Consider the following 24,256-nt stretch of genomic DNA (forward strand, 5'->3'; position numbering starts at 1 on the left):
CCCTCTCAAGCTCCTTCACCACGGGATGTCTTCTATCATGTTACAAAGGAGCAAGAAGGTCCTCAACAGATATAGCCCCTATGTCTTGGACTTCACAGCTCCAAGGCTGTGAGCCAAATAAACATGCATTATTTATAATTCGCTTAGTCTCTGGTATTTTGTTACAGCAGCAGGAAATGAATTAAAACACTACCCTAGTGTTCCCTTTCTCTACATAACAGGAAAGTGGTCCCTTTGAGACAAGTACACTTTAGGAGTTCAAAATGTACAAGCTTTTCATCTAGGGAAACTTAATTACAATGTTAACGTTTCCCAAAAGAGAAAACAAAACCTGAGATTCCTCTAGAATTACTATCTATTTATTTAGTTATTTACTTTGGTACTGGTGAATAAACCCAGGGGTGCTCTACTACTGAGCTTTATCCCCAGTCCTTTTTTTAAGTTTATTTGGAGACAGAGTGTAGCTAAATTGCACAGGGTGGCCTCAGACTGGCAATCCTCCTTCCCCAGCCTCCTAAGCTGTTGAGATTACAGCTGAGGACCATCACATCCAGCTCCAATTACTTGTTAAATGCAGTGGTGCTTTATAAGAAAAGCTCACACAACTCCTCCAAGAAATTTTTGGGGCAACCATTCCCCACATAAAACCTCTTTCACAATACTCCAACCTTGTGATGATTAGTTGGGCTCTTTCTCTTACATGCACAAAAGTGAAATAAAATAAACGTACACTGCTCAGTGTGGTGGCACAGGTCTTTCTGTAATTCTCATTACTCTGAAGACTGAGGCAGGAGTGTTGCAAATTCAAGGCCAGTTGCAGCAACTTAGCAAAGTAAAATTTTTAAATTTTAAACAAGGGATGGGGGATACAATTCAGTGATAAAGCACTTGCCTAGCATGTGAGAGGCCCTGATTCAAATCCCATTATGACAAGCAATAATAATATTAAAATAATAAATTGTACGTAATCACACAAAATATTGTTTTATTTTTCCCAGTTTTTTTAATATTTAATTTTTAGTTGTAGTTATTTACATGTGGTGCTGAGGATCAAACCCAGGGCTCTACTGCCGAGCCACAAACCCAGCCCCGAATTTGTACAATTTTAATTTGTCAAATATACATCAATAAAACTAGGAAAAAGACAAAAAAAAAGAAGAAAACAATGTGACTTTTCTCAGTCTACTAAACACAATCAGGCATGTCCACAGTGATGTGGAATATTATCATTTTAATAATATAGTGATATCAAATCTTAGTACCTGTTTTGTTCAATCAAAACTTTTAAAGTCTTTGGATTTGTCAAGACGACATCTGCATCCAAACTAAAATAATAATCACACTTTTCATCCTGACGGCAAAAATCCCTGAAGTTGAAAATGAAAAGAGAGTTAGATAAACTAAATGTCTCTTGGTTGAAATATGTTAACGTTGCATTTACACACAACATAAGGCTTCTCCAACACAATTTCCAATCAGAATTTAATTTTAAAATGGCCATCTTACCAACACAGACATTCACAGGTGAGTAAAAACTAAAATTGTAAGTCTGGCAAATAAATTTTAAGCCACTGAATTTTTTAAGGCATAAAACATCCAGTCCCAATGATAATGTGCAGTTTAATATCTAATGCTTTCTAATATTAGAGAAAAAATAATTTACCCCAATGTGTTTATCCTTATAATATTCTTTTCTCACCAATCAAAATACGTTTGGCATGTTCATGCACACACACACACATGCACGCATACACACATGCACATATGAAATCTTGCATCACCGAGTTTTAAGCGAAGCTTGAGATTCAAGTGTATGACTCTTCAGTTATCAATACTTTTTAAACTTGATTTTCATGGAATTCTTTCTATGATGGTTACTCCCTATGTGCTTATCAGGAGGCCCTGAAAGTGCTATCTGACTTTCTAGCTGATCTCTAGTGTTATCAGCAGGAATTCCAAAGAACAAACTGCTCATGATACTACGAACACATGTGAATTCCCTATGTGATGGCTTTGGCATTTGGGGTTATCTCCTTCTTAGTTCTCAGTTCTGCCCCCTTACTGATGGTCCCTCTTGTCTGCTCTTAATGCTGTGTATCTCCATACTACATTCTTTTTCCTAAACAATTATCAGCCAGGACACCAGACAAGAAGATCTGTATTAATTATGAGAGAGAGAAAAAGAATAAGTTCCCAATGTGTATGCCAGACATTCTTCAATGGATGAACCATTAGTACTAGCATCTCCCTGTTTTTTTTTTATTTGTTTGTTTTGTTTTGTTTTGTTTTTTGAGTTCTCTTTTCCTGCCTTTCCTGTCACCTCAAGCCTAGACAGAATCCATAACTCTGCCCCTGAGCTTCCACAGCATAAAGCCTAAGGGCCAGTATCAGACAGGTATATCTCCTGATGGGAAGGCGCCATGTCTTCATCTTATTATATTTGAGAATTCCTGATTCAGTAATTTTCACTGAATAAATGGTTGCTCTTACTCTGCCAGAGTAAGTATTAAAAGAAGTATTGAAAGAGCTAAAGAAAGGACCTATGATAGGTCTACTGAGGACTCTACTCTTGTCTAGATCATGAGCAATTGGAAAGTGGGACCCTCCTTTTCCCTCACAATTGAAAACATGGTTTTATCACATACAACCTTCATTGTCAAATGCAACAGGCATTGCCAAACAAGTCATACTCTTCATTTATCTGAGATTTTTCCTTTTTAATATTCATCAGAAGTTCAGTTCATCGCTTAATTAAATATGTCAGCTCCTGTCATTAGAAGAAAACTGCCAGTAGCTTTGGTGGCTTTTTACACATAAAAACACTCAAACCCAGAAGTCTAATAGGAGACTCCTGCTACTGTGTCCGTCCATAGCACATGCACAAATATCTGACACTCCCATGGTTAGAAGATTAATTTGGAGAAACAATTGATTTTTCTTAAAGTTTCTTTAGTAAAATAATTTTACTTTTTAACGTAAATGTATTAAGACATACATTCCCATGTTTCTGGCTTCAGCTTGACTTAGATTTTCTTCTGGTCCTACTATTTTTATAGTGCTGATTTCATGTTTTGCTTTATCAAAAAACACTTTGATATCCTTTTCATGGTAAACTTCCTGTAACATATTTTAAAAATGAAAAATTAGAAAATAAGACAAGAAGATGGCTGAACTATGCATATGTAGAGAATGCTTCCAGAGTCATATATTCTAATAACTCACAATTCAGTTGCACAAGTTGATAACCATATTAAATATGCTATACTTCCTTATCCCCTAAATATCATAGGAAGAATCTAAAATATTTATATATCAATATTCTCAAAGAAGAAGATACTTAAAAAGTGTCTACTCCCAGACAAGTCCTTACATAAATATTTAAATTCCCACACTGCATAAATACCTTAATCTTGTGTAATAAAAAATGTTTTTAACTCAAGAAGGAAAAAATAGCTTGCAGCCAGAAAATCGTAGATGTGTGTTCTAAAATATTCAGAAATGTCATTTAAATCTAATGATATTAATCTATCATATAATTATATTTTATAAAATAAAATGTTATAATATTCTTTGAAGCAGAGATAATAATTGTCTCAGCAAAACCTTATTGAAAATATAAATAATGGGAAAACCACTAATTTAGAAGTTATTTATTTAGTGTGACGCAAACATGCTAAAATTTGGATAAGAATATCTATATCCCTACAAAATTTTATTTTGTGGAAAGCTCATACTTTTCACACCTTGTTTAAAATCACTTATCACATAAAATCTACAATGTTCATCTTAAATAAAAGATTAAAAACTCCTGCCATCAAGGACTTTAAAGGCCCTATGAAAGCAGACAAAACATACCAATACCTAAAAATAAAACATTTTCATGTAAGAACATACATTATAACACACGTCACAAGCAACTATGCAATCTTGCACACTTTTAAACTCATTGAAGCTGGCTTTCTGACAATTTAAAAATTTCTCTGGAAAAAATAAATGGATGGCTGACATGTAAATTGGGAAGAAAGACCAACGATAAACAAAAAGCATTATGATAGAGAGGGAAATGGATTAGTTCACAGCTATTGAGTTTTTCTACATGATGTTCAATACTGACTTTTAACAGGAAGGAGATAAATACATAGAACAATAACTGACAAAAATGTCTTTAAGTTTAGATTATATGTGGGAGGTATTTGGGAGGCTCTGGATATTTTTGAAGGAAATGACAATATCAACATCCCTTGGGAAAGATCAGGCCATTGTGAGATTAATCAAAACCATACTCTATCTAGAATCTGTTTTGACTTCTGATGTTAGGTAGTATCCCATGTTAAAAGTTAATTCTATAAAAGCAAGCAACAGAATTAATCAAAATGCAAAGCAACGTAAGGACTTCTGACATAGTCTTCATTATATATTAAACTCAGCTACACAAAAATGGAATAACAATCAGCCATTTTCTCAAACATTGGCAGTTTTCTGTAGCTCAATACTTTAAAATCCTTAGGTCCTAAAGAGAGAGCAGTAACTACTTGGGGGGAGGGAGGAATTCCAATTTATTTAGAGCAATAAATTTTGTTAGACACACATAACAAATACTTCCCAAATAATTTTAAAATAAAATATCTATTCATCAAATACTTACTTTGTTATGAATGAAGAGTTTAAGTGCCTCTTTTGGGTAATCCAGTGTCAACAGTGTGTCCAGAAATCGAGGTAGAAAAGGGGTTGGTTGCTCAATAAAGACACCTATTGTTACATTTGGATAGACCTTTGTTTTACAGCAAACAAAAACAAATAGTTGTTAATGTGGTTTTATTTTAAACTTTATTAAAATCTTATTCAGTAACACAGAAAAAATACTAGAATCTCAGTTCAAGATAACGTGCTAACTTTGAACTGCCCCGGGGGGCTGAGGTTGTGGCTCAGTGGTAGAGCACTTGCCTTACACATGTGAGGCACTGGGATGATCCTCAGCACCACATATAAATAAATAAAGCTATTGTGTCCATCTACAACTAAAAGAACTATAAATAAAAATAAATTAATTGCCTTATGGTAGTTCTCTCTCACTGGGGAAAAGGTCTCTGTCAAAATGATTTATCTGAAGCACATGCTGTATTTAAAGAGGAGACTATCCTATCTGCTGCACACATACAATTATGGATACAGTCTACTCTTCTGGTCAGTGATGGCCCTTCAAGAAACTTCTTCAGATCTGAAGCTATTTGACTCTGCATCTGATCAGCCAGAATGGGGATTGCATTTTCTGTTTTGTTCACATGGCTCAAAATCAGGCACTTAATCTGTAGCTCAAATAAATCAATCATGGAGGGCTTTATTTCTAACCTCGAATGTTCCCTTTTGTTTCATTCCACTAACAGGTTTTTACATTATTTCATTGTTATATTAAATATGAGGAAAGCTATTTTTCTTTCATTAGTATATTTTATCTTAATGCATTCTATTTTAAACATTTTCTTAGATCCTCTTTAGGTATGTTTTAGTATACTGTTTATCCTTCATTCATCATATGAAAATTTCTCAAGTACCTATTGTATATGTTAGTATTTGCGATGGGCAACATTTAGCAAAAGGAACAAAAGTTCTTGGTTTGAAAAACTTACAACTAGATGGGGAAAGAGGAACCCAGTCAATCACCATATACCGGTGCTAATACCAGAATGGTACGAAGGCTTCTTTATAACATCTTTTAAAAACTATGTCTTAAAGTTGGAAGTTAAGCATTACAGGATTTTTATTTTCATTTTTATTATTTTCTTCTGTCTTGGGGATTGAGCCCAGGGACTCAGGGACGCTAGGCAAGTGCTCTAGAACTGACTTACTTACCCAGCCTAAAGAATATAGATTTTCTTTTAATACATATGTGTTGTGTCCTTATATGCATGTCTGTATTATAACAATATTTGCTGGCACAGAAGTACCTTGTACACTTTAGACTTCTTTTATCTATTAACTTGTTAACTCATCAAACCTTTAATCCAGTGATTTATCAACACACCAAGATATTTATTATTAAATGAATAAATACAGAAAAACTAAAAACATCTACCCTCTAAGAGTTCTCTATATAATGAGGGGAATAAGTAAAATGTAGTTCCCAACCCTCTCATCAAAAGTAGATCATACCTCTCTCATGCATTTTGTTCAATTTCATAACGGCCTTCGAGGTTATTTATTATCCCAAATTTATACAAGGAAAATGGGATTTGGAAAAGTTAAATATTCAGAACACATAAATTAGTAAAGAGCTGAACTTCTACACATTACAGCTCAATTAATCTGTTTATTTTTATATAATAATGATGACAATAGTTCAGTTTATTAAAATTATATAAAATGTACACTTAAAATGTTATTTCATATATTTCTCATATAGATGCATCATATATTTGTGTAAAATTTCATTTAACCTTCTTACCAACCCTCTGGGATGACCACAATTACTTTTACATACAAAGAAATTGCCTGTGGTTCGTACTTAAAATTATGCTACACTTGGGAACTTAGCTTCCCACACACAATTTTAATTTGTATACACTACTGTATAATACTACACATAAAATGCACAGATTTTTTTGTTTTGCATTTAGAAATAGTTTTTCTTTCTAGTATATTTAAACAGGCTATCAGACACAATAGCATAAGAATCAAGTGACCTACTTCTACATGAAAAAAATTAAAAAGAAAAATATTAATATAACTATTTTCTGTCTTTGCACCAGAAACGGTACACAAAAGGAAACAAAACAGATAAAAAGCATTAATTCTTCCTCCAAAGAACATTACTTTCTGCAAAATAGATCAAGACAAATTTTTAAACATCTTCATGATGCAGCCTCATTCAGAAATATCCTGGCAGTCTTTCCGGATAGGAAACATTCAGTTTGTGATTTGAAAGACTGGCCAAAAAGTTTTATTTTCAAGTAAAACAGGGTTTTATTCAGAAGCTCCTAAATGTAGACAAGTTAGTCTTTATCCTCCCTTCAGACGGTGAATTAAATAGAAATTATTTAATTCAGAAGCCTGAGTACATTAAACTGAAAATATTCTGTATTTGCACAGACCCATGAAGTATCAGAAGTATATTCCCGGGAGTTTTCTATTGGCTTATATTGCTTTTACTTAGTGGGCATGCTGGAGATGGTCAATAAACCTAGGTTGAATGAAGGGGAAAATCAGCCTTAATGGTAAAATCACTCTGTAGAATCCAATTGTTCATGCTCATAATATTCTTCCAAGTTACTAGAGCAATTTTGTGAAAGAATAATGTTAGTACAGGATGTTCTAAAATTGCTCTGTCAAATGATAGAACAAGGGATAAAAATGTGTTATGGTCAAATAATAAAATTTTTCCAATTGCTTGGATATAAGCAATAAATTATAGCTATAATTCACTGTGAAATATCCATGAGTAACACCAAGCTTGGTGTATAGTATGACATCCAGGTAAAACTGTGCATGATATTCAGGGCATGGTGGCACACGCCTACAATCCCAGAGTTCAGAAGGCTAAGGTAGGAGGACAGCAAGTTCAAGGACAGCATCAGCAACTAAGCAAGGCCCTCAGAAACTTAGTGAGGGCCTGTCTTAAAATAAAAAAATAAAAAGGTCTGGGGTGTGGCTCACCGGTAAAATGCCTCTGTGTTCAATCCTCAGTACCAAACAACCAAAACAAAAAACAAACACAAAAACTATGAAGCATCAGTAGCACAGAGCCTAGAGCTCCATTACCTAAATTCACATCCATGCTTCATATTTGTCCCTATGCAAGTTACTTCTTACTTTTATGTACTTCAATTTTCTCATCTGTAAAAATGAATCACTAGTACTACTTTAGGCATTTACAGTGTTTAAATGAGTTAGTTTGTAAAATACCTAGAACAGTCCTTAGTTAGATAATCATGTTATTTTTGACATGATCAAATCTAAAACTCATGCACAGATAGAATTAATCAATAAAAATTCCAAAGCAGTGTAACTCAATGCTTTGACCATACCAACAAACTAAAATAACACAAGAGCAACTAATCATTAGTTTAGGTATTAAAAATCAAGTCCCTTTTGCTGAGTTCAGCTATTACCTGACTTTGTCTTCAAAAACAGTTCAGGAACACTAATCAAGCAATTTTCTGAATCACTGTGGCTTAACATTATAAGCCCATTACCTACTATACAATCAAAACTACATAATAATTTGCATTTTTCCCTACAAATCACTGCATTTTCGCACAATTCACTTTTTATTACTCCCTTTTCACAGTCCATTCTACTTACGTCAACTGCAGATAAGTCAATTGTATCAAATTCACAATGAGTGCAGCCACTATTCTGTGTCCATGAATTAGGCACATAGTTTCCAAAATAATTCAAGAGAATCTAGTAAAGGATAGGAAATGAGATGAAAAAAGGTAAGTCTTGCCCATCAAAGTGCTTTCATTCTATAGTCATCTAACTTCAAAGAGTGTTTTCTGCACTAGGTACATGTCTTTAGTTACTCTATCAATATTTACCACTTAGCGTGCACAATAAACAGTAATTTTGTCAGACTGAACCATTAGGCAGGGAAGGCTATGTCTAGAAATGTCAAGACATGGTATAAATCATGAAGGTCATTTTAGTTCATATAAGGAACAATAATGGAAAAGATAAAATAAAAATATGTCAAACAATGAAATATGGCTTTAAATAACAAATTAAACTTATTAGCAAAAACACAATGAGTCATGTGAATGGTAAGTTAGTAAAAAGGTAAATATGTTCAAAGAGCTAGCACAGAAACCCATTCACAGGGGCAAAGGGACCTCTTACCAGACTTCTGGGCACTGTTTCAGAAAAAAATTAAAACAGATCATATCAACATGTACAATCAGAACAATGTGAAATTATACCCCATCTATGTATGATATATCAAAGTGCATAAATGCATTCTACTGTCATGTATAACTAATTAAAACAAATTTTAAAATTTTTAAAATAGATCCTATCAACAAATCCCATCAACAATAAAGTAAGGCACTGTGGATTAAAAGAGATCAATCAACAAATCCTATCAATAATAAATTAAATTATGGCTTCCTGTATTGACATCATTTTACCTGTAAAATCTGTGATTTTGTATTTGTATGTGATTTTTTTTTTTTCTGGGGAGGTGGGACTGAGGGAAGTGAATGAGGTAGAGAAGGAAACAGACTAAAAGATGTTTTCAGGGCTCAGAGAAAATCTTTTAGGGGAAATTATGATAATACATAAATAATAAACAAAGTTACTTCTCCTTATATAATTTCATACCAGTAGTGGCAGAAGTATTTATAAATTTATAGATTTTTTTTTACCTCCAGCCAGTGAAGCTATGATAGAACTTTGGGTGTAATTTTATACTACTGTTAAAACATCTAAATCCTCGTTATGTTTGTATGATAATTAATTTTTCATTTGAAAAGCAACATAAAATCAAATGAAAAATATCTATGTATTAAACACAAAGGCTAAAAAAAAATCAGAGCAATGCCAACTAGATTTTTCTAACTTCCTAAGATCCTAAAAGAGATCCCAGTTGAAGTAATGAGTCCAAAGCCAATTTCACAGATTCCTCCCAAATATTTGGGATTCTGTCCAAACATTTCTATTGAACTGAACCTTCGACATAAATGCTGCTAAAGTAAATACACTATGAATAAAAAGGGGAAAATCTTTGTGCTCTAGATACTAATAGATACAGCCTCAATTAATCTCTGCAGTAAAATCATAAGACATGGACAAGTAACTCATTCACATTTCTTTGGGATTACACGATAACTTGGAAAACAAATTACCAAGCAGGAAATATGTAGTCATTCACTAATGACATTTCAAGAGTTAGTGTGGTCATTCTACTATGTTTCTCTAACAAAAACTGTTGACTGTCAATGACAAATGGAAACATTAATTTAACTACTCGTGTCCTACAAAATATGATGGTTTGGGAGAAAGACAACAGATTTATGTGAAGATAGGTCTATTATTGAGCATTATTTTCAAAAGAGATTTTAAAAAGCAAGCATGAAATATATAGTTTTATTAAAATATCCGGGGACAGAATTTTTTATGGGAAGGACCCCATATATACTTGGACATATTTAAAATCCCTATCACATATAAAGAATGACACTTTCCCTATCTCAGACACTTCAGAAAAACTTTTATGCACACATTATTGATCAGCCTGCTGGAATCCCTATGTGAATATGAAATGATCAATAGTTTTAAGAGATGAGAGCATAAAAAGGCACTGCCTTGAGTTTTCTAAATTAAAATTTGATTTTGTAACTTGTCCATTCTCTCCTGGGTACTTTAGCTTGTTTCACAGGTAATTAAGATTTCTAGAAGCAGTCCTTTTGAATGGAAACCTCCCTCTTTCAGGTCTCTCGCCACACAGGCTGAGGTTACCCACCATCAATTCAGCCACCCTAATTCACATCTGTTTTCTTCATAAAAACTACAGACATTTCTGCTGGCAGCTCTGAAGGGGCAGAGAACTGTTTATGCACTTGGGCTGCTCTGGGCACTCCCGGCTACGAGGTGGTAGTATTTTACTGGCTCTTCTTTCACAATACCAAAATATTTCCAGGCACATGATGTCATGGTCATTGGCAGAGAGACTTTTCCAGACAAGTTCTTTCCTTTTTTGCTTCTTTGCTTTCTTCTTCTTAAGAAGCCATGCATTATTCAAGGTCACAGTGGTCCAAGCACTGTGGTTTTTATTCATAAAATTAAGTTCACTATCTTTATTGCACATCAAATTAGTTGCAGAAATGACTTGCTGTCATGTGGAAAGCAGGTGATTTGATCTTGCCCTGTTTACCTAATCTGTATATAAATGTACTACCCACTTCATGATGATTACCTTTAGATGTGTATTATCTGATTTTAGATGGTAAGTCTTAAACATCGTATGGCATCTTACTAACAATATATGAGCTTCAGGAAAAAAAAATGTAAAGTTTCAAACTAAAGTTCATCAATTTGAGAAACATCAATTTATATTTGATTGTACCTAGAAAGGCACAAAACTATTTAGAATAAATACAGAAATGTGTTTCAAATAAAATGTAAATTTAAAAAGCCACAAAACTGTTTAGACACTATTATAAAAAATGAATAAAAACATGAAACACTCATGGATAGCCACCAAGAGGGCACAGAAAGCAACTACATCTGAAAATAGTTGGAGGGCAGTAGATTACAGGTGATTTTTAAAATTACTTATAATTTTTAAATTATTCTTAAAACATCAGATTTAGAGAAAGAAAGAAAAAAATCATTTTTATATACATTGGTACTATCTCATTTACAGAATACATTTTTCTTAAATTAAATATGGTTTAAATTATTATTTAGTTCAATATTATGGCTCAAACACTACTGACACCATAACCATACTTTACTAAAAAGTAAAGCCAACATAAAAATTCACATGAAAAATTCTTTCACCTTTTGTGACAGTGAAATAAAGTTTTCAGTAGCCTGTTTGTACCTGCATTTTATTTTTAACACACTTGTATGAAATAAAATATTGTTTGTCAAATGCTTATTTATGCAACTTTTTGTCAAGTTTTTATATTATATCAAACATAGTTTTTAAATGAAACCTACTTCATGTTTTGTTGTCAAGTAGAATTATTAGAAAATATACTGGACAGGCTGGGTGTGGGGTGCACCCCTTCAACCCCAGGTACTGGGCAGCTGGGGCAGGAGGACCACTAGTGCAGAGCCAGCCTGGAAACTCATTAAAACCCTGTCTCAAAGGAAACAATAGGGAAGGGCTGTGGGTATAACTCCAGGACAGGGCATTTGCCCAGTGTGCACGAGGCCCCAAGTTCTACACCCAGTACCCCAAACTAGATGAGTTGATGACAGAGAAAATACAATAGGATCCCCCACAGAGTTTGAAATACTGGAAACACTAATCACCCAAACTGAAACTGTTTCCAGAATTCCTAAAAAAATCTTGGTCATAGATCTTTCCAAACAATGGAGAAGCACTGTTCCTGTGCTTGTGACAAGCCACTTTTATATAGCTTTTGACTGGTAGCAACTTTCTGGAAATTTTGAAGGAATTGAGACACACCAAAATCATTGAGCATCAGGTCTTGAGCATAATCACTAAATTCTGAGGACCGAGTTTACTCTTTAAAGACACTTAAATCTGACTAAGATATCACATCCCCAAGAAGGAACAGAACGCTCATCATGGGAAAGGGTGGGTTGTAACAGCCCTTTCCTAAGTGGCCCTGAAGTTACAATGAAGATTCCAACAGACATTACACAGACAGTAAAGGACTCCGTAAACAGAATTTATCCCATTTGTCAAATTTTCTCAAATTTTATGACATTTTTGCCTGGGTGGGGGGAACTTTCTTATCACCCCCAAGAATAATGCTAGGCCATTGAGATGGTTTATTGACTCCATCCTCAGTCAAAATCTGCAGAAAGGCTTAATATATGTTACTTGTGGCTGGACCTGGGAGAGAAAAAAGTGAATGGCTAATATGATTTCTGTGATTCCTAGGCTAAAGGCCCCATAAGAACAAGAGACAGGAACACTGTTAAATCCCATGTCTGTCCAGTGTCTGGTGTACACTGTGACGAAAGAAGCAGTGTCGGGTGTTTCAGAAGCACACAGCAAGCATGGAGAGCTGAGACCAAGCTGACACCTAATGAATGAACAGGAGGATGTCACAAGTAGGGAGTCAGGAGCAGAGGATTCCAGAATAGGTGGGAGAATGAATTTGGTGGTCTCCTAAGCAGGAGAACAAGAAAGGGCCTATTATGACAAGATCAGATATGCTACTCAGACCTACATCCACAAAAGAGCCCTCTGCAGAGAGGGATGTGGTGGGGCTTCTGCTTCAGCAGAATGTTCTAGTTTCAGGTTGTTTGGGTCAGGAGGCATTGTACAACTAGTTGCTCCAGGTTGCCAATGGCCTGAACCAGGGAAGTTGCTATGGGCACTGAGAAAATAAGATAAAAACACTATGTGCAAGAATTCGACCAGGGAGCTCCAGATGTGGGAGTCAATACAAAAACCAGATTCTGATTCTGGTTGACCAGCCCAGATGAAAGGAGGCTTGAGCTCTGAGTATACATGGAGTCTACCAATGAGCATTCAGACCAGAGCCCTGGAAGAAGAGGAGGGGGAGTGAGGATTGAAAAACTGTCAGCATTAAGAGAGAATTTGCTGACGGGGAGGGAAGCAAAATACTCAAGTACATGTATATAGCAGAAAAGGAAAATCTTGGACCGACTAAAGGAGCACAGGGAAAGAATCCACACCCACACATACATATGTGCACACACACACTCACACATATGTGCTTGCACTCACACACACTCACACTCACCCATTCATGCACACGCACACACATACTCACACTCACACGATGTAAAACTGTCATAATGTACATTAGAAAAAGAAAGCTACTAAAGAGGAAAGAACAGGAAATTAGTAGACAGAGCAGAGCATCATGGGAAAGTGCTTCAGGTTGGACCCAAGAGGATCCACATTCTCAGATGCTGATTTCCGGTGGAGAGAGCTCCAGGACTCAATGGTATGCCACAGCAGACCAGGACAGGAGCATTTCCCCTTGTGGTGTGATGGGAACAGGGCAGAGGGGACAGTAGTCATGTGCTTCTAAGAAGTCTAGAGGAGAGGAGAGAAGAAGGAGAGGAAGAAGAGGAGGAGAGAAGAAGCCAGGAGCAGGGTGGAAGGCAGTGTATGTTACGTGGGGTAGGGGGGTGGGGGGTTACTTCAACTTGGTTTTCTTTCCCCCATTTATTTGTTTTATTTATAGGAAGGAAAGATTTGAGGGTGATTAAAACTGAGGACTAGAGAACAGAGCTTGGAAAACTTATTATGAAACAGAAAAGAGAGTCCACAGGGAAGACTGCTCCATAGGACAGTGGAATGGACAAAGGGCAGAGGGGAATCATCAGCTAGAGGAGCAGATCCACACCTTCCATTCTGAGGGAAGAGAAGCTTCCTTCAATTTCCCGCCACTTGTGTAGCTGCTGTGGGCATTGGGCCCCTCCCTCCTCTGAAAAGGCAGGCTACACCCCACCTCTCTTCCCACAAGGCAAATCGACCTGTGGATCTCTTTTTCCAGGTATTGTGAGTAAGCCAGGACCTCAGCATGTCCAGCACTACATCTAGTACAGAATTTATATGTTTTTCTCAGAGCAATTGATGTTCCACTTTGGTTGGACACATGCAAACTTTTCATCCATATATTTTGTGGTCAATAACATTTTCAGCAAGCTCAATCATATGTATTTGAAAAAGAAAAGCATGCTAAGTTTCATTAGCCAAATTATATCTGTCATTAACTTTGGTATAAAATGAGTGCAAGAGGAAACTTCCAAGTTACATCTCGATCTTAAGAGTGTTGTTAACTTTAAAAATATTAAATCATGGGAAACAAATGATCCTCAATGGCCTGAGCAATTCCTGATCAGAGAATATGGAATGATGGAGAGATGGAACTCCTCTCGAGCTAGCTCTTCCAGCATTTTTAAACAGAACACTTTCATTCAATGTGCTGTAGATAGAATAAAAGGTTGTCACCCTGTTGAAGAGAAACCTTCCATTTAGTTGATTAAATGAGAAATATACTGTACAAAAGACAAAGTCAATCAATTGTTCACATCAAAATACAGTTTTTGTTTTTGTTTTTTTTTTTTTTAAAGATGATGACATACCACAAACATCTCCATAGTCCACCTCCTAAAAACTACAGAGCAATCACCGCAACTCACCTTGGTGGGTCCATTTCCATTAATCACTGCTGGTAATGTTTCATAAAATGTATTCTTAACTCTAGTTTTTCTATCTTCGAATTTTAAAACAACTTCATCTGAGTTAAAAAGAGAACAGAGGTTTAGTGACATTCAATGTGTGCGCTTGTGTGTGTTACAAAACTTGCTGTAGATAAGGCACACCATATATTGTGACGCTTAGAAATGGTGCCCACCCCATGTCAGCAGATCCCCACAAAGAAGGAGGATGATGACAAAGATGCACACCCGTTCCAGGGCACCTCACTCACTCTGACAAAAGGAGCGTGGTGCTAAGCCTTGGGCTGTGCAGAGGAAACAAAGCATCTTCACAGTGCTCCCCCAAGTGACCCTTTGATAAGAAAGGGAGCAGCCCATTCATCTGCAGAACGGGCCCCATGCCTACTTTGCAGGGTTACTGCAAAGAAACGATAAAGTGTGTGGAGACTAGAAAGCTTCCTGCCTTAAGTAAGGTTTTCACTGGCCAGCATTGGTAGTTTTTCCAGTTTTTGAAAAATCAGATTTCATACAATCATCCAGACAGACACAAGAAACAGAGGTAGGGAAGCTAGGTGTTGGTTTCAGGTTCCTTTTGTGTTTCAGATTCCCATCTCCGGAGAATGTCAAACTTAGGCTTTCCATTCCCAGAATCGTTTTACAGTATGAACTGTACTGAATTACAATCTATTTTTAACTTTTTAAAGTATGAATGAATCAATGGATTGAGATACTTTGATTTTAAAAGGTATTCATTAATTATTTTAATGTGTTAATGCATTTTTATCAAGACATATCTCCAGGTAAACACACACAGGTAGATTTGCATGAGCAAGTGTGAACATGGGTACGTACACACACACACACACACACACGCACACACTCTTCCACAGCCTAGTTATACAGGTTTCACTGGTTACCCAGCAGCTGAGTCCAAAGGAGCTACTCTAATACTTCCAAGTAGTTCACAGTACAAAGAATTTAAACTGAAAAATGTGTGATAATGAGGTGTAATTATTTCATAAATATATTTGCAATTCCCAGAGGGTAAGAGATTAAATTTCAAGTTATCTAGGACCAGAAGTTTATATTTTCACACTAGTTTTAGGAAATGATTTCAATGGAATGTTTCGAACTTTATCCAGCTAAGTTCAAATTAAATATTTTTTAAAGGTTGTAATATGTACACCACAGACCTTAGTCCCCACCCCAAAATGGATATCACAAAGGGAAGGCAGTTCAAAACACAGGTGTCTGTTTTCAGACGTAGGAATCCAGCATTTAGAAAGCATACCTACGGCTCCATTTAAGGTCTGGAAAATTCTGCACTTATGATCCAACGTGATGTTAATAGCTTCCTAAAAATTAAGAATAGAAATATTATTGAAAATCACAAGAAAAACAGCAAATACCACTCTCATGTTAGTATAGTTTGCTCTTTGGGGAATTTATGTCTTAAAATGCTCATGCTGACTGTCTAATGAAAATGTTGAAATGACTGAACCATTTAGCTGAGACAAAGAGCACTAAGTGCAAATCACTGGTATACAGTTTTAAATCAAATTCGTTTCCCAATGACAACACCACAAATACATAATTCCAGAAATGTTAAAAAATTATATTCATTACATATATATATATATAAATTATGAAACATTAGCTTGTGTTATGTACATATGGGAAAGCATATTCTTGAATCAGTTTGCATCAAACTGTAATTTAAGTCGATTTCCAGAGTGGCAAATGCCCACAGAAGATTTACTGTTGTCCCAGTGATCTCCCCAACAGCAGACTCAGAACACAGTGCGGCATTTTGCTTGAAATAAAGAGCAAAATTCCCTTCATGTGTCATGAGCAGCTACATAAATATGTTCTGATCATAGAAAAGTATGAGAAAGTATTTTGTGGGACTTCTAAAAGGCTACTAGGAGAGTTGATGAAACTGAGATGACCCATATTTTACTCTTCTGCCTTTTCACTGCCCAGAATATGGATGCGATGGCTGGTGCTCCACTTGGCATTTTGGATAAGGAGGTTACATTGAAAAATCAGAGATAAAGGCTCCCAGTTGAGCAGCAAAAAGCTACCTTGACACCATAAAGGCACCCAGACAGTCTTGTGCTCCCTACCTTTTAATTTTTTTTAATATGACAGAGGGAAAAATATCAACACATAGATAAAACATTTATCTTATTTAGGCCACTGCTAATTTAAATTGTTTTCTTTGTGACAGTTATTCTATTTTTTTTTTTAAGGTACTGAAGATTGAGCCCAAGGGCATTTAACCACTGAGCCACATCCCCAATGCTTTTTATGTTTTATTTAGAGACAGGATGTCACTAAATTGCTTAGGGCCTCACTAAATTGCTCAGGCTGGCCTTGAACTTGTGATCCTCCTGCCTCAGCTTCCTGAGCTGCTAGGATTATAGGCGTGCCCCACCATGCCCAGTGTGACAATTATTTTTACTAAAAAAGGGCATAAGACTCTGTCTACACCATAGCCTTGCGGATGCTCAGGCCCTAACCTCTCTGGGACTTCACTTTTATCTCTTTATTCAAGGTTCCATAGTCTCAAAAATTCTACAGACTGAAGTTGGCTATTAAGCTCCCTGGGGTTGCAGCCAAAGGATCACACCAATCAACCATATCTGTGGGGACAACCCACTCTGGACCACCAACCTCTCAACATAGATTAGGGCTCTATCTTCAGTGTTTCCCCTACACCCTCAATCTCCACGTTTCAAGTCTCGCAGGGAGGTCCCTGTCATTCCTAGTATCACAACTAACTATAAAATTAAAAACAGTCCTTTAAGTGGTTTTCTTCACATGCTATTTCAAAGCATTTAAAAAAAAAGTGTTATTTTACAAATTTAGTCAACTGAGTACATTAAGTCAATATTGCTATTACATGAAATAGAGAACAAATCTTGATTTTGGTATTCAGGAAACCCAAGATCCACTTCCTACAGTTACTCTGTGGCCTGTTTCTCCCTGGGTGAAGTGTGGATACACAGTCTGGTTTCTCACTGACTGAGGAACAAAGAAGCTCATAGGAATACAAAGAGACCTTTGAAAGGCTAAAAGATTGACAAACAAGAATGTACTATATTTTTTTAACATTACAAAAGTACATTGGCATCCAATAGCTTCAAAGTATCTGTGGCAAAAAAAAAAAAAGAGTACAGCTAAATATAAAAGAATAAAAGAATACACAGTCCTAATTCTTTGTGTCTTAATAAATCACAGCTATCTGAAAATTTTACAAAAGCATTCTCCCAAGAGTCTCTGGAACTTTATTACTGCCTCTTTAAATCTCCAGCCTCAGAAGCTGTAATGACATAATTCACTCTGCTACTGAGAGGCAGCCAGGGACTTGGTAGGCCCCCAGTGGAGAGGCAGCTGTAATGCTGAGAGAGGCCTCCCTTTTGTTTCTTTTATCAGGTTGTTTCAATATGTGTTTCAATAAACTACGCAGAAAAGCAAAAGTTTGTATTTTCACTTTTCTTCTCGGTGACCCACCCACGTTGGACAAGGTTGCTGACTTGGCCTCAAAGGGGAGGCAAAAGGACAGCTTAGCTGGTACTTTTCCAGGTGGGAGGACCCAGGCTCAGGCACTAGTTGTTTGCTTCCTTGATTTTGTTTTTAAAATATGTAATTGGCAAGAACGTGTTGCAATTCAGTTTTCCAGTTGCCATTCTGTCCATAAAAGTCCTTTGTTTCTGACCTCTCCATATTAACAAGGCAACCAAAGCAACAGGATGTAACGAACAATAAAATGCAATAGACACAGCAACCAAAACAATAAAAAAGGAATCAGGAAGAAAGGAACGGGTGGACGATTAGTTACCCTGTTCAGTGGATCAATGTATATTTTTGTGTAAAAGAGCTGATCATCGTCATTATCCTGGAGATTCCACTGTTGAACTATACGGTTGACGGATGGAGCATAGCCAATAAATCCTGCAACAGAGCAGAAATGGAGAATGAAGAACTGCAAGCCCAAAACCTATGCTGTGTTAATCCCACTGAACAGCTGCAAAGAACTGAAGCCCTGAGGTTTAACCTTAGGATGGAGGTTCACAGATCACCACAAAACAAATAGGAGTTCCTGAGTGTCCTTTGCTTATACATCAGTGACAAAAGCCAAGTTCCTGACCAGTTACAGAACAGAAAATCATCAGACACTTTATAAATAATCACATTCCCCATATTCATTGACACAAAAGGGGAACTAACTTTTTCCAAAATGACAAAACTAGGAATAGAACAAGATGAAAAACTTTTCTCTGTGACCTTCTAAAATGCTCTTCTTAGAGCCCCTGCAAAGGACCCACTGTTTCTGAAAGAAGAAAGTCTCCAAGACAGTGGTTTTAATGTCCGTGCCAGGGATGCTAATGCAATCAAAGGAATGTGGGACTTGTCACTGATTGCAAAAATCCCAAAGAAATTTTATATCTAGGACTTTGGGGTAATTTTTCCATTACTTGACTGACTCATTACTGTGCCTGCTAAAACATTTTCTGGCTAGGTTTTTATGTCATAGTCTGGAAAAAAGGAAGTCTAAAATTGGATTGTTCCCCTTGGCCCTTGAGCATGAGCATTAACTACTCCAATAACATTTGTCTGAAAAAGCCATAGACAACAGGATCAGCTTTCCCATTTGATCCACCCCTGAATTTCAGAACTGCAGCCAAGTTGCTGTGTTTTATTGACACACAATACTTTTTAAAAGGGACCAGTGCTACTCCTCTGAATCAAAAGGAGATGTAACTTTTATTATTAAAATTAAAATTCTCTCACAGGAATAAAGAAATAGGTTTAGGAATATTACAGATACTTAGAGAAGAAAAGGCAAAATGAAAAAGTGGCAAAACCACCACTGGTTTCTCATTTTTTTTGTTATTCCTGCCAAATGAAAAAATTCTAAAATTTTTAGAATAGATAATGTGTGTTTTAATTTCTACAAGTTTGTGGAGAGAAGTATACCCAATAGGGACACATAACATTTTCCAATGGTTTATATGGCTGATTTTGAAACATCATGTTTCCTTATTATTTTTACAAAGCGGAATATCCTCAAATAAAAAGAAATAATATATATTTTCATAATATGTGATATATACCTTATATGATTATATTTTATTATTAAAACTACTTTTATTAGAGGAGGAATTATTATTTACAAGAGGAGGAATTCCATCAAAATAGAAGATCAATGGAGTAGAGAAAGGGAATTGAGGAGAAGGAAGGGCAGGTGGGACAAGGAAAGACAAGGGCATGACTTAACTTTTTCATGTACATACATGAATATAGCAAAGAGAATCTCACGATTATGTATACCCATAAGGCACAGGTTTAAAAAAACTATTAAAAATCTTATAAAAATAATTGACACATCTACAAATATATCGCATATCCCTTAAATAACTCTCAATATATCACCCATGAAATGAGACAAACTTATTTAACATATTTATATTTTCTATCATCTAATAATTTTGACTACAAAAAGCTTAAGGCTGATTCTTTGGTATCCTTTAACAATCATTTTGTCACTTAAAAACTATGTCAGCAACACATATGCAAATCACCCAAAAAGTTCCCTTTTCTCAACATGGCTTGCAATTCACATCCAACTGAACTCTCCAAGAAGTCCTTGGTCCTATTTGGTATGTCTTCTGACCATATATTTATATTAAACTCCATCTAAGAGAAACATTTTTTAAAGTCAACATTATCTGATGTCAATTTATTTTTATTTGTTAAGGGAGGGTGTGATAATGTGTGTTTTAATTCATGGTGGCATAGATAATACAACACTCTGAGTATAACCAGATGTTCAATGAAGAATCACATGATTACTGATTATAGGACAAATCACTTATTTACTCCAATATATTTCAAAAATAATCAAATTAAACAATGCCCACTTTTAAAAGCTACATGATGATTATAGATTGAAAATGAACCTTTTCCCAAGAAAGGAAACTTACTAAACCTATTATACTAGAGGCAGAAAATTCTCAGTAAAATTAGAATCAGATTTGGATCTCTGTTGTTTTTTTTCCTGAACAACCAAATGTCTTTAGGGAAAGTTCCTCAACTCATTAAGTTCCAAGTTGTTAATTCTGCAAACAAAATAACCATTCAAAAATTATTTCAAAGTTCCCGTAGTGGTATATTTGTGGCTCAATTAAGTTTGTATAGGTGTTTCACATTTGCAATGATGAAAAAAAATGGATTAAATTTGGACATAAGTTTCCTCACTTATGCAGAAATTGTAACATTTACACTGCCTAATATTGTCAAGAGTATCAAATATCATAATCTATGGGAAAAGCCTTTGTCAAGTCTAAAATGTGTTGTGGATTTTACACTGATATTTTTATAACAGTCATAAGATGACAGTTATTTAAAACTTCATGTCTACATATTTTTTTAAATGATGATACATCAGTACCTAAAATTTATTCAGATTGGCATGAAACATTTTCCCCAGGTGTCACCCACCTCCAGCATTCAGGTAGCGCTTCCCAAAGTGCACCACAGGATACTTGTCTGCCAGTCTCTTATCTGGCCAGAGAATTCCATCTGCTGCAAAGACTACTTTGTGGTTTGTCTTTTGAAACTTTTTTAGAACTTCTTCTGGCCCACCAGCAAATACAACATCGAAGCTATTCAATGAAAGAAAAAATGAGTTTTAAAATACATATGCTGGAATTTAGGTATATAAACACCAAGAAAAGGTCCTTAATAAAAATCAGGATTTAGAATCCAACACAAGATTAATTAACCAGCTATTTACAGAGCACATCAAAAAATTTCCCCAGACTTAAACTACATGGATTGTTTTTGAATTTTCGTGTTTACTATATATTAGCCAAATAGAATTTCAAATAAAAGACAGTTTTTGCAGTGATAGTCTTGATATTATTTAATAATCACCACCAAAATATAAAGCTCTAAAATGGTATTGAAATGTTAGAAGTTATTACATGTTGTCTAAATTAATAATACAGACATAATCTTTTAACAACATTGCTACTTTAACTACCTAATATTTCAATTCAATTTGTACTAATCCACTATCATTTATGAATAAATATCATAAATATACACTTAATATTTCAGTTATTATATATACTGCAATCTTAAAAAAATTGTTCTGACCAGCATATTATTTTTTACAGCTCAATAAATTTGAAAAAATGTAGTAATTGATAATATAATTTAACTTTTATTTATGAATGGATTTATTTCTCATCATTTATTCCAAGAATCACAATGATCAATGTAAAAGCCATTGTCTAAAATATTTCTGCTCTGTGGTATGTTCCCTATTCACTACAACCTCAAAACCTTTGCATTTTTTTTTAATATCAGTGTATCATAAGGCCACACATTTTCAAAGATTATAATTTAATGACTTATCCCAGGTGGCAAGCAATCCAAGGGAACAAATGCTCCCAAATCCAGCTCAAGGTCTTCCTCAGAGTCAATATTCCAGATGGATTCATTCCCAAGAAGCTAGCTAATATGCTTGGCTAATAGTTAGGCATGACATAATACTTAGTAAATTATAACATTACATATGAATAATTCTATCAAAATAAAACACACTATTGTTTATCTCTTGGATAAAAAAAATTAAACACATTAGCGGGGAGTATTGGAAATTTTTACTTATTATTTAAACTTGTAGCAGAGATGCCAAATGACCTCCATTATACATTCTCAGGCCCATGTTTTAATAGTGGAATCTACCAAATGTAAGACATATGGCCATCCTGCTTAGAAGCTATGGTGAAGCTCCATGTAGCCTCATGACCTATTCAGTTCAAGGGAATACAGGTAGAAATTGGATAGACAGTCTCAGGTCCTATGTTTTAAAAAGGAAGTTGCTTGCTTCAACTTGCTGCCCTCCCCTCTTTGTGGAGAGCCAGAGTTCATAAGTAAAAAAAATACCCTGACCTATACACCTTCACTATATATTCAATTCTCACTCTAGGAAAAAAAAAAGAAAAAGAAAAAGAGAAAAAGCAAGAAAGGGAGTTAAAAATGTAGAGAATATACAACTAAATTTTGTTGTTTTGTTGCTTCATTTATGTAATATTTAAAATAATAACAGCATTGGGATCAGAGGTACAGATTATTTCTTTTTGTTTCAAACTATTCTGGAGGAATAAAATTTATCATTTGTTTTTACTTTAGCTATGAAAATCATCATTTCAAAATTAAAATATCTACATATGAGTATGTAGAAACAGATAGATATACACACGTACACATTGGTACATATTTTTTTTTCCTTCCAGGATCAAGAGGCAAGTAAGTACACTTAAACAGCCTTATCACAACATCACTCACAGCACACAGTTTGAAGTCTGCCAGTTGAGTTTCTAAAGCCAGTGTTACCACTTGCTCTAAGAGTAACAGTGAATAACTTATTGAACCTCCCTATGATTTAGTTCCTTTATTTATAAAATGGAGCAGAAGTAGTATCGATCTCATCAATCACTTGTAAAAAGAGATTAAAAACTAACAACAAACCCTGGATGTTGAAAGCATCAATGTTATCCAAAACTAAGACCATTATTAACTAAAAAAGAAGGCTCCTATCACAGGAGAGGCAGAGGATACCTAATTTTTAAGTTTATGCCAATCTGAAAGTTAAAATAATTTAATTTTTACCCAGAGGCAGGTATTTTTTAAAATATAAAGTTGTTCTGATTAAAACCTCAAAATAAGTATTCCATTCTTGTTTATCAAAAAACAATAATAACAACTGAATTAATTTGACTTTAAAAAGAAAATAACAAATTTCTTCTCCTTTTCTTCTAAGCACAATGGATTTCTTCAGTTCTGTGTTTGTAAATACAGGTACTTTCCTCCAAACTACTAGCTGTTGATAATTCTTTTAAATATTGAATATTAAGACATAAAAGTAGTTTTTATTTTGGCTGTGAGTGCTGTCTCTCTGAGATAGACACTGCCATAGACCTCCAAAAAAAAGAGGAACCCAATCTATTTTTTGGAAATGGGGTGGAGCAGGTATGCTTAGAGAATCTTATGATCAAAAGCTTACACCAGATTAATTCAAAAAATTTTCAGGTAGCATCACTTATTTAAACACTATAAATGCAATTTTGGAAAGTGAATACTAAATCTTTGAAATCCCAGTAAACAATACAGACCTATACACACTGTATGGCAACTATAAAGGTCAACATTCTGTCATGGAGGAGTTGTGGCAATTTTCACATGAATAATTAATTCATAAGCATGAATTAATTTAAAACATGCAATTATTTTAAAGAAAACAGTGAAGGGAAAATTATTTTCATATAATCCAAGTAAATTTTGATTGTATAAAAATATAAAGTTGTTGAAATTTTTCCCCTTTCAATCTAGTAGCACTGTTCCTTTG

The 24,256-nt window shown here is 35.1% G+C and overlaps 1 protein-coding gene across 4 annotated transcripts in view; it reads right to left on the minus strand.

Annotated features, from left to right (window-relative positions):
• The window catches only part of Plod2 (procollagen-lysine,2-oxoglutarate 5-dioxygenase 2), an 86,342-nt gene that overhangs the window by 12,350 nt on the left and 49,736 nt on the right, over positions 1 to 24,256 (minus strand). For all 4 annotated transcript variants that reach the window (XM_005325726.5, XM_078043472.1, XM_078043473.1 and 1 more), the window contains exons 4-11: positions 21,340 to 21,503; positions 18,677 to 18,789; positions 16,124 to 16,187; positions 14,815 to 14,912; positions 8,299 to 8,400; positions 4,646 to 4,771; positions 2,996 to 3,117; positions 1,263 to 1,367 (exon numbers count right to left, since the gene is read on the minus strand). In XM_005325726.5, the coding sequence (XP_005325783.1) occupies positions 1,263 to 1,367; positions 2,996 to 3,117; positions 4,646 to 4,771; positions 8,299 to 8,400; positions 14,815 to 14,912; positions 16,124 to 16,187; positions 18,677 to 18,789; positions 21,340 to 21,503 (894 nt within the window). The remainder of the gene's footprint in view (positions 1 to 1,262; positions 1,368 to 2,995; positions 3,118 to 4,645; positions 4,772 to 8,298; positions 8,401 to 14,814; positions 14,913 to 16,123; positions 16,188 to 18,676; positions 18,790 to 21,339; positions 21,504 to 24,256) is intronic.

This window comes from Ictidomys tridecemlineatus, chromosome 3 (assembly GCF_052094955.1).
Source record: "Ictidomys tridecemlineatus isolate mIctTri1 chromosome 3, mIctTri1.hap1, whole genome shotgun sequence".
NCBI classification, from domain to species: domain Eukaryota; kingdom Metazoa; phylum Chordata; class Mammalia; order Rodentia; family Sciuridae; genus Ictidomys; species Ictidomys tridecemlineatus.